This window comes from Trichoplax adhaerens, genomic scaffold (assembly GCF_000150275.1).
Source record: "Trichoplax adhaerens TRIADscaffold_4 genomic scaffold, whole genome shotgun sequence".
NCBI lineage: Eukaryota > Metazoa > Placozoa > Uniplacotomia > Trichoplacea > Trichoplacidae > Trichoplax > Trichoplax adhaerens.
This window is the reverse complement of record NW_002060946.1, coordinates 5,956,284-5,972,101: the sequence shown is the minus strand read 5'-3', so window position 1 is coordinate 5,972,101 and position 15,818 is coordinate 5,956,284. Positions and strand designations below refer to the sequence as shown.

The following is a 15,818-nucleotide window of genomic DNA, read 5'->3' as shown; positions in this document are numbered from 1 at the left end:
AATTCGATATATAATTAAGATGTAATTAAGATCGAACTTGTGGATAAGAATAATTTGGAGTAGAGTGTCTTGTTAGGAAGTCGTTGTTCTAAGGAATAAAGAGCCTGTTTTACTTGTAGGTTGTGATTGCCGCCAATACTACTTATGTTTTAATATTAATATAGCGTACTACAATGTGTTCACAATAAGTTGTATATCTTTATTTCGATGTATCTAAACTAATAACGGCGTGGCCCTATTGAATAATAATCTACTTTATGTCATTTGGTATTGTATTTATTGAGCGTCATGACAACAAAATGTCCGCATGATGCTGAAACTATATACATTGAATGGAGACATGATGTTATCTATTGTAAGAACATTCAAGATAAACTTAATAAATTATAATAGTGAACCCATATGGAATGATCGTCGATCTAGCTACTACATCTACCCACATCACAGAGGATGTGTATTGCTTTTTTTTATTTAAGTGCGAAATAGATTTATTATTTACATCACTATTATATCGTATCAGTAAAAACGATTAAATACCGGTTGACTGTATTTATTGCTTGCACTACAGTGATTATAAATATTAAATTCAATGCTAGTTAAATGTAGCTATTATTTGTCAAATTCAATATCTCAACTTTTACACCGCCATTTTACAAATAGTAATTACAGCCAAATTATTGCCAATGATCGTTTCTCGTGCGAAATGGATATACTATCGAAACTATCAACAAGTATCATTAATTAAGCGCAATCTAAGGCCAATTATTATCATTGTTGTTTATATGTATTAATGCAATTCTAGAAAATAAATGTAATTATGATAATAATAATAACAATAATAATGTTAACGTCGTTATAGAAATTTATACTTGATAGTGTACAGTATCTATTTATCTTTTAATCAACAATTTTAATTTCTAAAGGTTACATTCCGTTTAGATCCGATGGATAAGCCCTGCTTACTAATAATATAATGATTCCATCATAACAAGAAGACTGTAAAGGGATGATCACCTAATTTATTTACTTTAATTACCAATGGACTACACTGAACAGTTTCTACTATAGTTCCTGTTATATAACATCGACAATTTCTTTTTTACTTTACGACGTATTTGTGATAAAAGATATAAGCATTGATATAGTTAAGAAATCGATTCCATTCGCCAATATAATTTCGTAATTTTTTAAATTGAATCCCGCTACTAAACGTATCCAATATAAAGCAGTCTGATAGCGATAGTATGGCATGGCAAGCTGCTTTACTGTTCTACACTTATGTCAGTTTGATCAGTAGTATGCGAGTGCAATACTTAGTCTAGTTAGGCACTACGAAGAACAGAAGCAGCTATCAGGTGGGGCCTCATCCAGTGCAAAGTAGCGTCATCGTTGGCCATTTTTCTGGTCATTCTACTATACGCCATGACTGAAACCGTAGACTACAAGGTACAAAAATCAATCAGCAGCTCATTTGGATAACAATGCAATAGTGGATAATATTGCTACGGCATAGTGCATCGTTTCAGACAAACGATTCAATTGAGATGATCATTAAACTAGTTAGTCCGTCATATTTAGTATGCTGAACGGCTGTTGCCTATCTCTTCCTTTCCTTTTAATACTGCAGTAGTCCTTGGTCTAACTAGAGATTTTGGTTTCTTGAAGGATATACGATTTAGTTGAGATGACCAGTAGGAAACTGTAGTTAATACTGCAGTCAGAGACTTTGGTTTCTTGAAGGATATACGATTTTAATTGAGATGACCAGTAGAATACTGTAGGTAATACTGCAGTAGTCCTTGGTCTAGCTAGAGATTTTGGTTTCCTGAAGGACATACTGTACGATTTAATTGAGATGACCAGTAGAAAGAATACTGTAGTTAATGCTGCAGTAGTCCTTGGTCTAGTTAGAGACTTTGGTTTCTTGAAGGATATACGATTTAATTGAGATGACCAGTAGAATACTGCAGTTAATACTGCAGTAGTCCTTGGTCTAGCTAGAGATTTTGGTTTCCTGAAGGATATACGATTTAATTGAGATGACCAGTAGAATACTGTAGTTAATACTGCAGTAGTCCTTGGTCTAGCTAGAGATTTTGGTTTCCTGAAGGATATACGATTTAATTGAGATGACCAGTAGAATACTGTAGTTAATACTGCAGTAGTCCTTGGTCTAGCTAGAGATTTTGGTTTCCTGAAGGATATACTGTACGATTTAATTGAGATGACCAGTAGAAAGAATACTGTAGTTAATGCTGCAATAGCCTTGGTCTAGTTAGAGACTTTGGTTTTTTTGAAGGATACAGTATACTAGTGAACTAGTTTTTCGGTTATTTTAGCATACAGTACTGTACGGTACAGTGTACAGTGTACAGTGTACAGTACCGTAGTCCCTGGTCTCGTGAAGGAAAAGTTTGCAGTTGTCCGTTAGCAACATGTGAGATCCTTACAATGCGCTTTCCAAAATAGTGTCCGCACTACACTCTATATACTATCATAGAGGTAAAAGAAAAGGTTTTTTCTTTCCTCTCTCTACTCCGAATGTTTTCTGTATTTCTTCTGCTTCTGACTGCAGTATTTTGTGATTTCTATCGAGTAAAATCTTTCTTAATAACGAACTCAATTATAACGTCATTTCTCCTAATTCCACATACAGTACAACCCTGTACAGTGATATGTAATATAATACTATATACTGTATTGTACAGTACTGTACAGTGTAATATACAGTACTGTACATTGTACAGTATAGTACTGTACACTGTACAGTAGAAGCAGAACTTACTGCAGAAGTACAGTACAGCATGACGGACGTACAATTTCGTGACACCGGTACCTGTACGATTATACCCGGTACAGTGTAGCGTACCATCGACTGGTAGTACTGTAGTCTAGACCTGAGTGAGTATGCATGAACTGTACCGTAGTGTCAACCCTTTTTAATAAAGCGCACTACAGTACTATACTGTACTGTATGTTTTTTTCATAACTTTATGGCTTGTAGTCAGGTCTGGCTTGTACCGATAGCGAGCTCAATGGCTTGCATTGTACTGTAGTATACTGTACAGTGTACAGTGTACAGTACTGTATAGTAACGTGCACTGTACACTGTAGAGTATGAATCACCCACCAGTAGAAAAATAGCTTCATTTCACTCGGTGTCACCTCATTTTAGCATCAACCTGGAAAGTGTACGGTATTATTAGTATTTATTCACCGTACTCTTTCAAGAGATTCAGTCCATATCAATCATACATACCATATTCAGTGGGCAGGTATAGCTGCAAACGCTATGAGCTAAGAAAAATGGTCAAGGAACAGTTTAAAGATCTTGATGTTGCAAAGAAATTGTGAGTTCTTCTCTCTAGCTAGCTCTGACAGTATACAGAATAGCCATTTGGATGATAAGTTTAAGAATGCCAGGTGTCGACCAGTGGTATATATAGACAGTATACGTGTACACATGGTATAGTAAGAATAATAATATTATTACCGGTAATAATGCTGCAGTACTATCATCGACAGAGCTTTACCCTATAGCAAGTCCAAGGAAAAATTGTAGCCTCTTTTTCTAAATACAACTAATTTGAATGCCACAGGAAAATCTTGAAATATATCAACACTGAATAAAACAATCTGTGACTACAGTGTTGTGTATTTGCATGCAAGATGTTTGCTGTAACATCAGGATTTACATGGACAATGATACAGTATAGTCACCATTGAAATTGAAACTTTTGGCTAAGATCAATGCAAGTAGTCAGTATTCTACTCGTGTTGTCAAATTCTTAACGCATTCATTAAGATGAGAGATAAAAAGTGGATAGTAACTCTGTAATGGTCATAATGTCATAGACCCATATCGATATCGCGATCGTCCTTGATACGTCTACCATTTAAATTTACTGTGCTAAGAATACGCGTAGAACTGATTTGAATGTTACTATACGCGTTCATTTAAATGGTCGTAGATAGATATGTTGTAACAGTCATCTTGACTTGCTATTATTAAATGCAAATTCTACTATTCCAACAGAAGCCATGTTACCTTTGGATTATTTTCTTCTAATGATGTCCAAAGGCAGGCACATATTCGTGTTGTCAGTAAAAATTTGTATGGAGAAGATACGCAACGAAGCCCAGTGTCCTATGGCGTACTAGATCGTCGTATGGTAAATCCAACATGTCTTATTCAATTGAGTATCAGCTGAAGATAACGCAATTAGCGATACTCCAATTTTAAGCAGTCATATAGTAATCTAATATGGAACTACTCCCAGTTTAGTCCATCATGTCTTGAAATGGTACAGTAGACACGTAATATCATTGTCAACATGTGCTATCACAAATCTCTTACCAACTGCTGTCTACGTGTTGTCATCAAGAGATCTGGCGCAATTCTATGCAATGACCGAAAACAATTCTTGTAGTATAAGCATACTTATTTTATATGGCTTCCTTTGTAATAGGGTACCAGCTCTAAAAATAAATCGTGTGAAACATGTAGGAAAGGATTGGCCGATTGTGTTGGACATTATGGATATCTTGATTTAGCCCTCCCTGTCTTCCATTGTGGTTTCTACAAAGCTACTATAACCATTTTACAATGTATATGCAAGGTAACTTAATGAGCAGGAGAGGAAATACAGTACTAACTTCAATAGTACAGTAGCAATACTATTATATTCCTGACAGTATGATACTGGCTGGAAAATCTTGGAATTGAATTGCCTATTCTATATTTCATAAGCAGCTACTATATTATACTTAATGCCTTCTTTATTTAGAAATGCAGCAGAGTTTTATTATCGCCTGCAGATTACGATCAAAATTTGCAAATAGCCACACGCACTCGCCTTGGATTGCAATCTCGTAAAGCTTTACAAAAGAAAGTACACGAAAAATGTCGTAAAATGGCTGTATGCCCTAGCTGTGGTGCTATAAATGGTTAGTACTTAAAAACTTGCAAAAAACGTCCATTATTTCCTTATTACTGGTAAATAATGTTGACTTGAAATCGTTGTTAAGGATAACTGTAATCCTTCACAGGCATTGTAAAGAAAGCTGGTTCATTTAAAATAATTCACGAAAAGCACAGGCTGAACAAAAAATTATCTAGCATTGCAATTAGCCAAACTCAGGATTTATTGCAAGATGCCGTAGAAAGCAATAAAGATCTTGAAAATTTCGTCGCTAGCAAGTCACAAGTATTGAAATAGTGTTATTAAGCGTATCGTAATTGTGTAAATCAATGATGCGTATTTGATTAAAGGGATAAGTCAGCCTGTATGTAAAACTAATCAAGTGCTGAAACAATCAACGATTGTTCTAGGAAATATTAAATCCGTTATTAGTACTGAAATTATTTAGTGGTATGAGCGATGAGGTATGTATGTACAAAGAATTTTAACATTTTGTCTTAATTGCTATTGTGCTCTTTTTAAAATTCTAGTAATAGAATAAAAGCTTGTGAATGAATATATGGATTGAAATATCCTTTCTTAATTATTTATAGGACTGCTTACTTGTTGGTATGAAACCTAACAATGGAAGGCCTGAAGATCTCATTATAGAGCGATTACTGGTTCCACCATTATGTATCAGGCCATCTGTTATGACCGATTCACAAATGGGAAGGTTAATTGATCTTGACGAGAAACCTTAGTAATATTTATAAATCCTTGATTTTAATCACCTGATATTGCTTACATTTTAGTAATGAGGATGATTTGACAATGAAATTGACTGAAATTATACTTATAAGTGATTATATTAACCGCTCTCGTCAAAATGGAGCTAAAATTCAGATTTTAATGGTACTGTAATTTACTTGATTGAAGATTTTTGTATAGCAGATGCAACATATTTATGCTGTAACTGGTACAACCATCTAACTGGCAAAATTTCATCGTACTAGGAACTATGGGATAACTTACAAATACACGTTTCCCTTTACATAAATAGTGAAACTAGTGGTTTACCTTACGGATCTCAGGTAAATTACAATTTAAACCTGTAGCCTGCGCAAAAATACATTTTACTTACTACCAGTTCTGTAACTGCATCAATTCAGTACCTTGTCACTCTAATAATTCGAAATAATACTTTTATAAGCCCAATCGACCGATTAGAGGTTTTTGCCAACGCCTGAAAGGTAAATCTGGGCGCTTTCGCGGAAATTTATCTGGTAAAAGGGTTGATTATTCAACACGTACGGTTATTTCACCTGATCCTAATTTGCGTATAGACGAGGTACATTATGGGTTAATGAAAGCGAGCTCTCATGGTTTAATCTTATGAGATCCATTTTCACTATTGTACCTAGTTAATATTTATTTGTTATGCTTAGGTCGCTATACCTTATCCGGTGGCAATGACTTTAACATATCCGCAAAAGGTAATAACATTATAACCACTTCGTAGGAATCATCTGTATGCTTACGAGAACGACTATAACGGTAATTTAAGGTGCTAACATAATAATCATATTCGATTCTGTATAGGTTTGTCGAGCTAACATAAGATTTCTAAAGAAATTAATTTTAAATGGAGCTGATAAGCATCCAGGAGCTAATTTTGTCATGGAAGAAAAAACGAAGCTAAGAAAGTGCGTATACATATAATCAACTATTAGAATTTATCATGTAGAATAAACTTTATATATATGGTATAGATGTGTATGCGAGGAATGTCTTAATGTATCAGTTAGTGGCCTCATCGTAGATCGATTCGCTGTTGTAGGTATTTGAAGTACGGAAATCGTGGAAAAATTGCAAAAGATTTGAAGGTTTATTATCAAAATTTAGTTTAAATAGCATAAACTTATACGTAGTATTTAAGTCGTAGTCATATCTTCTTCCACTTCTAGTACGGCGATATTGTGGAGCGGCATTTGCAAGATGGTGATATTGTACTCTTTAACAGGCAGCCTTCGTTGCATAAAATGAGCATAATGTCATTCAGAGTATGAAAATAGCCTTGAATACTGAGATATATTTAATTGTTCTATTTTAATTTTATGTTTCCTAATATGCGTAATGAAATAGTTACAATTAAATATTCATAATTTTTATAGGCTAAAATTATGCCTAATCGCACATTTCGATTCAACGAATGCGTCTGTACACCATTTAATGCGGATTTTGATGGCGATGAGATGAATATCCATTTACCTCAAACAGAAGAAGCGAGGGCTGAAGCACTCGTACTTATGCAGGTATTAAAGTAAATTCATGGATAAAGTAAGAAGTTTGGACACAATAATCACTTTTTATCTTTTATTTTATTGTCAGAGTAAATCGAACATGGTTACTCCTAGAAGCGGAGAGCCTCTAATAGCCGCTATTCAAGATTTTATAACAGGTCTCAGACATTTTTACCTGAACTGATAGACTTCGTTAATTATTTCTAGGATTAATAAACTACGAAGCAAAGTTGCAGCTTGTTAATTTATACAATTATTTTATAGGTGCTTACCTACTTACCCAAAAGGATGTATTCCTTGACCGAGCAAAGGTATCCCAATTTTGCTCCAGTATGCTAGATTCTCGTACTGCAAGTACTGAGATAGATTTACCGGTCCCATCTATCATCAAGGTAAAATCTTGATTCATAGGCATAATACTTACGCTTTTTTCAAACTACTGTGTATGTTGTATTACAAATTTACTGAATTGATGTTTCTTCATATATATATATTCGAATGTAAAATTATGCAGCCCGTTCAATTGTGGACTGGTAAACAGGTTATTAGTGCTTTACTATCACCGGTAAGAAAGCAGCCTATAAAAATCAATCTACGTGCAAAGGGGAAGCAATATACCACTGGTGAAGACATGTGTTATAATGATGCCTGTAAGACTAACTTGAATATAGTGCATATCATATATATCAAGGCTGACATAACTTCTCATCTGTCAATTCTGTTCGTTGATGAAAACTAGCTTGACGTGGTATTTGCTTTCTGTGTGTTATTAGATGTAGTATTTCATAATGGTGAACACATTTGCGGAGTGCTTGATAAGAGTACTTTGGGCTCCGGCTCTCGAAGTAATATTTTTTATATTTTATTACGAAATTTTGGGGAAGAGCTAGCCGCAGATAGAATGCACCGACTTGCCAGATTATGTCCAGTGTTTTTAAGTAATATTCTGTATTAAAATGATTGAAATGTACTAATTGTATTAAATTTTCTTGGCTAATCTTCTATTTTTTTAGGTAATCGCGGATTTTCTATCGGAATTAGTGATGTAACGCCAGAAATTAATGTTATTAATGGTAAAAGAGAGCTAGTAAAGAATGGGTAAATAAATCTACTTTATTTGGATCAAGAATTTTCGCAAATATTTGTGTGATATTTATTAATAGTAACCCACTAATTAATGAATTCACAGGTATGATAAATGTGATCAGCATATTCAAGATTTTAAAGATGGTAGACTCCATAATCAACCTGGATTTACAGCAGACGAAACTCTAGAAGTAGTTTGAGAATTAAGGAATATTTACAATTATCAATGTCTGATAGGCAATAACTGGCATCGTATGCATTTATTTTAGGCAGTTATTTTAAGAGAACTATCGGTTATTAGAGAAGATGCAGGTAAGATATGCTTGAAAGAATTACATCCTTCAAATGCTCCTTTAACTATGGCTCTGTGTGGTTCGAAGGGTAAGAGTTGAGCGATACCTGTCGTTTCTTGATTTCGACTTACTGGGTGATTGTAATAGATTGGGTTACTCTGATTATTTCAGGTTCAAACATCAATATATCACAGATGATAAGTTGTGTCGGCCAACAAGCCGTTAGTGGACGCAGAATCCCGAACGGATTTGAGAATCGTGCTCTACCTTACTTTGATAGAGATTGTAAGTCAAATCAAATCTTTGTAGGTCGTTCCATAATTGTTATCGCGATATTGCCTAAAGTATTGTTTTTATGTTCATCCTGACTGGTATAATTCTTTCTCTATTAGCCAAAGTTCCAGCTGCAAAAGGCTTCGTTGAAAATAGTTTTTATTCCGGACTAGAGCCTACTGAATTTTTTTTTCATACTATGGCTGGACGTGAAGGTTTAGTGGATACGGCTGTCAAAACGGCAGAAACAGGATATTTACAGAGACGACTAATAAAGGTACCAAAATAAAATCAATCTGAAATAAGCTTGTAAGTGATAGTGAATTAATCAGCGATAAATTTAATATTCTTTTGCAGTCACTGGAAGACTTAGCTATCCGATATGATACCACAGTGCGTAACTCGGTGGGTGGAATTGTACAGTTTAAGTATGGGCATGATGGTCTCGATCCGAGTTTAATGGAAAGCAAAGATCAGCCTATAGATTATAATCATTTACTTTATCATATAAAGGTAAGTTGCGTACCTATATTTCTATTTAGATATTGTTGTATGCATTGTTTGGGTCATTTAAGAAAAGAAATACGTTTCTAGTCTACAAGCCTAAAGACATCAAAGAATGAAAAATATATGAACGAAAACGAAATTAAAGCGCTTGCCGAAGATCTCGTAATGACCAATGACTTCAATGCAATGACTTCTCCTGAATTTCAGGCAGAACTAATGTAAATATATACATCACGGATATTTAAAATGTTTCGTTTCCTTAACCTTGTCTTGACCTAGGCTGTATCATACTTTCTTAGGAACTATATTAATCGTATAGCATCAAAACAACCTCAAAATCGAAAGTACGTTATTGCAATTATAATTCTATTTTTGTTTCATATTATTTATGTTTGCTTGATTCGAATATCATAGATATGGGCCTCATACACCGATTCTAGATCATCATATAACTGAAATCCAATTAAAGCAATTTATACAGTCTTGTGGTAACAAATATGTGAGAGCTAAAATTGAACCCGGTAAGAGACTTCATAATTAATAATGAGCCGTTGTAACATAGTCAATAACGCATTATATATATTATTAATAATTTTGTCGTGTATAAGGGACCGCTGTTGGCGCGATTGCCGCACAAAGCATAGGCGAACCTGGAACGCAAATGACTTTGAAAACATTTCACTTTGCTGGTGTTGCTGCCATGAATATCCTTTGATATTTTTTCAAATATATTCTGTAATAGTATAAAATTTGAGGTGAATAGATTGAGGAAAGTCATGTAGTAGTCTATATACAACGCATTTAAATTATATTCCATAACTTTCCATACATATAACCCTTGGCGTTCCGAGAATTAAAGAAATTATAAATGCTTCAAAGTCTATCAGTACACCTATTGTTACAGCGGCACTAGAAAACGATGATAATGAAGATATGGCTCGTATGGTGAAAGGTCGAATAGAGAAAACAACATTAGGAGAGGTAACAATTGAAACTGAGGAAGTACTGTCCAAGCGTAGGGTAGTAAACTGTAATATTTTTCGTAGGTGTGTGAATATATCGAAGAAGTCGTTAGTCCAACCGATTGTTATTTAAAATTAAAGATAGATATGGAAAGAATAAAGCTGTTAAAAGTAAGTTTGATTCAAAGTATTATTGGACTTGGTAATGAATATTGTTGACGAGTTTTAATTACTGGTATGAATACAGCTTGAAATTACAAAGGAAACTATTCGAGCTTCAATATGTAATTTTCCGAAACTGAAATTGAAGCCACACGATGTCGTTATCGAAGATCCTGATATAATTTTAGTATATCCATCGGAAAGCCTTAAAGTATCCATCTTTCATGGTTTGCAAATCTTGAAAGCCTCTATTCCGAATGTTATTGTTAAGGTAATTCTAGACAGATTCATAGTAACTATATATAAAATAGGTAAAACGAACTATGCAAAGTATGTGCATTCCATTAACTCTGATTTGTATTGCAGGGCATTCCAACAGTTACGCGAACGGTTATCCACGTTGATGAGGATGCGTCAGGGAATAAAAAATTCAAGCTTTACGTCGAAGGGGAAGATTTGCTTAGTGTTATAACTACACGTGGTAATTAGTTTTGGATTTGCTCTTTTAGCAATGATTACAGTTACTATTTATTCTACAGCAATTTTTTTGCGCGGAGAGATAAAACTTAGTTAAAATGTAACGCATATCCGTATTATTCAGGAGTTAAGGGTATAGGTACAAATTCCAACCACACTACTGTTGTAGAAAAGGTACTAGGGATTGAAGCGGCAAGGTACAGCAATTTATTTACTTGTTAGTTTTAATTTCATTTTTAGTAAATTTCCATATACAGTACTACAGTTTGTTCATAGATAATTTTTAATTGTTTTTATGCAAGTTGTACGGTACGTTTTCTGTATTTGCTTTATAGGGCTACAATTATCAATGAGATTCTGTTTACGATGGTAAACCACGGAATGCATCTTGATAACCGACATGTGATGTTATTAGCTGATTTAATGACGTTTAAGGTATAGTAATAATTGGGTAATGGTGTTTTTTCACGATTGCTTTAACTTAGCTTTTTATGTCTGATTATAATTGTGAATCGACATTAGGGTGAAGTTCTCGGAATAACTCGGTTTGGTTTAGCAAAGATGAAAGAGAGCGTTTTAATGTTGGCTTCTGTAAGATTGTTTTTGTACATTTTGAATTTTACTTATTTGTATATGACCTGCACTGATTTCGAAATTAATTCTTAGTTTGAAAACACCACGGATCATTTATTCGATGCAGCTATTTGTGGCCAAGAAGATCCGATTATTGGTACCCAACACTTGAAATTGTTGTCATTTCAATAGATCTTCAATTTGTCTGAGAAATTGAATTATAAAACTGACATTTCTGAAAATTCTATAAATTTTGAAGGTGTGAGTGAATGCATCATCATGGGTGTTCCTATCAACATTGGGACTGGTGGATTTAAGTTACTACACAAATATCCTATTTTTTTTCTATTAATCTTGATATCGCGTAGCTTTCGGCCTTGCTTTTAATTAAATGAATCATGTAAATTATTTGCCTTAACATCTATGCAAGCCGAATGACTTTGCTGTTAGTCTACGTAAGAGGGAACTAGTTTTTGAAAATCCGGAATTTCATTTAAATACCATAATGTAAAAACTTCAAAGGATCAAGTTCTGAAGTAGGGGTTGTTGCTTGAACATTCGAAAACTTTGGAAGTTGCTGGCTATATGACATTGGTTGGCACCACCTGATACAACATTCAATATGAACGTAATAATATTAGTGTATAGACATGTCTACCTGAGAATATGATCAAACTCCTAAAGTGGTTTGGTGTTGCTTGATCATAGCGAAATTATTGTACTCTGATAGTTGTACTTTATTGATCGGCAGCGACTGGTACTGAATTCGAGATAATAACATAAATGCGCAGACATCTGGTTCAGAAATTAAATTTTTGCCTATTCCCGACGCATGGTGTGATTTTATAAACGCACTTCACGAATGATTCTCTAATTTGTATAAATGTATGTATAAACTGCAAAATTTGAATACTGTAAATTGAGTATCGGGTCATGATGCATCAGATTGTACCTTACAGTAATTTTGGTTATTACGATACAACTCCACCTATTCTCAGCATAAATATTATCTATCTAATTTTTTTACTTTACCGGACTTCTGTAATGCCGTATTTATTGATAGATATATTGTATCAGTAGTTCTACCTGTATCCATCAGCAAATCATATAATGTTTTGACTATTGTGCTATAAATTCATTTAATCGGATTTGTAATCACCGAAAGTTAAGGGATTCTGTCAGCATTTGTATCCTAATGAAGAATCTATAAGTTGGTACTGTACAGTGTACAATATAATCATGGAAGGAGTTTTAGGTGATATGGAGTTTATGATACAAAACCAAAAAAACTGTTTACAATTTTATAGCTTTATTAAAGCTAATAAAATTGTTCGAAATTGACTGAAATTTATAATATAGTTATATTAGTTCCGATTTCCACCCACGGAACACTCTGCACTATTTTAGTTTTCGTTCTAAAGTTATTTGATAATACAATAAAGTTTATTGCCAAGTCCCTTGTTATTTCAAAGTTGAAAAATTTTTAATACTATAAGCTACCCGTATAACGTTTAATACTGTGCCCAGTAAAGTATGAGATAAAATTAGAACTTTTGTGATTTATGATTATATTTTGCTGTCAGTATTATTATTTGCTGGGTTGCGCATGTTATTAATCCAAGGGATACTTGCCGCTATTATGTAGATTTGGCGATAACTAGTGGAATGTCTGATTACTGTTTTATGACGATTTCATTCGCTATTATAACTATCCATGTAAGGTTCAGTATGAAAGTAATTAGATATTATTCATTCGATTATATTTCTATTGCGAGAAAAGTAAGATGTTAATTAATTGTAACAAATACATAATACAATTATCGTTGATCTAGCAAATGCAATTGCAACATCGATTTCTGTCTTCCAAATGTAATCCGGTAAATTTATTATCTTCTATCTCAAGAACGAAAATAAAGTACAGATGCCAATTTAGCTGTATTAATAAATACATAATTAATTATAGTCCGTCTAGTTTTAAGTTGGGATATTCTATTCAACAATAATTAATGTATATTTCCAAATAGTTGTTTAAATACTCGCATGTACCTGAAAATTGTGCAACATATCTACGAAAATGTAAATGAATTAAGAAATACTTATTACCATATCGCCTTATTATTGAATAAATGACTTGCTTATTGCTTTTAAAAATACTGAAAAGGATTTTTAGCCTTTGAAAGATTTCCAAATTATAATTATTAGTAAGCACGAAAAATTGAGCATATTTGATTAACTTATATCGATATTACTCATCCAGGAATAGCGATAATCCGCATTATATGTATATGAAAAGCTTAATCATAACTGGTTGCTATAATAGTTAAATGTTGATCATCTCTCAAATTCATCTACCTTAATTGATTACACAATTTTGGATGATCAGACTCACAACCTAAAATGATATTAAAAAAGCGCCTTTAATAAATAGAAATATATTGAGAACTGTTGATAAGTTCCCTGTTAGTATTTTCAAATTAAGATAGTTAATAAAAATAATATTGCCTTGGATTCCCTTGATAAATTAGTGATGGTAATTCTGTTATTACAGTCAACTAACATTTATTAATTTCCTTGATATTATTGTTGTGACTCAGTTTGATCTTTACGAATTTACGGAAGCGTGCGGAATTTCTGCTGAGCCAACAACAACCTATAAATTTCCTTTCTTTTCTATCGGTGGTTGAAATCGACCTTTATTAACTACAACTAACCAACTTACTAACTCACACTCGAACCCCTTTGATAGTAAAGGCGCCTCATTTATATACTCTAACATTGGCATGAATATGCATAACTTCTCTAACATTGCGATAACATTCTTGAGATATCATTTTTCAGTATAACACAATTAACTAATAAACATACTTGTACCGTACAACATTAATTTATCATTTACCGGTGCAGCAATACAAGATAACGGTAACAACTATGCATAGTTAAGGATATTAATCCTTAAGAACAATATTATCTAGCGATGCTAGTCTAGCAGTTGCGACAATTATCGTTATTATGGCTAAACCATAATACCCCTTGATACACACATCAGTAAGCAGCTCTTGCAACTTGAATGCTCGCTCGAATAACCAAACTCAATGTATTAATTCTACTTTAGGTTATTTAATAAGTACTAACTTGTCAATACCACACAATTAGCTGACAAACTTAAAAACTTACGTAGTTGAACAGATCAGAAAGGATTGATTGTTAACTATTATTATACCATAGTCTATTTTTGAAGCATATTAATATTTCACTTTGTATTATTATATTAGTGTCTTAAACCATACAGCTGAATAATCAAATTTTCATTATTAAACTAGGTAAAAAATGTATTCAACAGTGCAGTACAATAAATGTAGTACAATCATACTTAGCTATCGGCCATCTATAAAAATAGTGTTAAAATTGCTTGATTAAACTAGTTGTAGCTTTTGATAGCGATAGCAAGCTTTTATTTGGAAATCATTAACGCACATGAAAACAATTTCTTAACTAGCAGTAATTGCCTGTAATCGTCTCGGATGTGAGGTAGACGTAGCTCTATTTAAACTAATATTATTATACCGTTCTTATCTACGCTTTATTAGAGTTGATGAATAGAAATGATAACAAAATCATTTAAGTTCAGAATGAATCAGTTTAAGATAAATTTGTACGTAAGGACGAAACCATTTCTGTTGCATTAAATTGCTTTTAAAACTATAAAGAACAAGCTCAAAACATATTCCAATCATCGGTGCTATTACAAAAATGGAAACAAACGATTGGAGCTAATACAGAATATTGAATGTTTCATTACAATTAGAATTACTTCCTTACCTTGAAACACCATTTAATTATTAATTGATTGGCACCTCGTTAATATTTTTATTATTTTCAAATTATTACTATTGTCATAACTGTTATGACGACAAACTTTTACCGTAGTGAAAGACTTTAATGCCTACTGTGAAATATTAAATATAAATTCGTATTTTACTTTTGTTATCAAGCAAGAAATGTAACAATTGACGATTGGTTCCTCTATCTTACTTTGCTAAATATAACGGAAACTTAATGTACTTATCAATACACGTACTAATATGCTATACATCAGGGGGAGCTATCGGGCTAAATAGTCCTAGGTTATAAAGTCAGAATTCGCTTCATAATTAGCTGATATTAAAGATAAAGATTAGCTTAAAGATCAATCGATAGAATTCTAATTAAAATATGCTATTGGCTAGATGGCAAATTCCCACTAGAATTTATAAATTACAACAGATAGCTCAGATTTCGATC

At 33.2% G+C, this 15,818-nt stretch overlaps 2 protein-coding genes across 2 annotated transcripts; both read left to right on the top strand.

Moving 5' to 3' along the window:
• Positions 1–3,306: 3,306 nt before the first annotated feature.
• Positions 3,307–10,078, top strand: TRIADDRAFT_55878 (uncharacterized protein; the record flags this gene model as incomplete). The annotated part of the gene is made up of 27 exons (XM_002112110.1): positions 3,307–3,350; positions 4,037–4,172; positions 4,470–4,619; positions 4,788–4,947; positions 5,050–5,207; positions 5,333–5,386; positions 5,516–5,637; positions 5,717–5,816; positions 5,918–5,995; positions 6,115–6,252; positions 6,350–6,397; positions 6,504–6,607; positions 6,742–6,787; positions 7,076–7,216; positions 7,293–7,362; positions 7,469–7,596; positions 7,719–7,769; positions 7,944–8,049; positions 8,218–8,302; positions 8,394–8,481; positions 8,560–8,671; positions 8,755–8,868; positions 8,976–9,133; positions 9,214–9,369; positions 9,643–9,707; positions 9,778–9,884; positions 9,972–10,078. 27 exons carry the CDS (start codon positions 3,307–3,309, stop codon positions 10,076–10,078), a joined length of 2,826 nt encoding a protein of 941 aa, XP_002112146.1.
• A 218-nt stretch (positions 10,079–10,296) lies between these two features.
• Positions 10,297–11,729, top strand: TRIADDRAFT_55877 (uncharacterized protein; the record flags this gene model as incomplete). Its single annotated transcript, XM_002112109.1, has 8 exons — positions 10,297–10,344; positions 10,410–10,496; positions 10,573–10,758; positions 10,854–10,968; positions 11,089–11,161; positions 11,300–11,399; positions 11,487–11,555; positions 11,631–11,729. 8 exons carry the CDS (start codon positions 10,297–10,299, stop codon positions 11,727–11,729), a joined length of 777 nt encoding a protein of 258 aa, XP_002112145.1.
• Between the last annotated feature and the right edge of the window lie 4,089 nt (positions 11,730–15,818).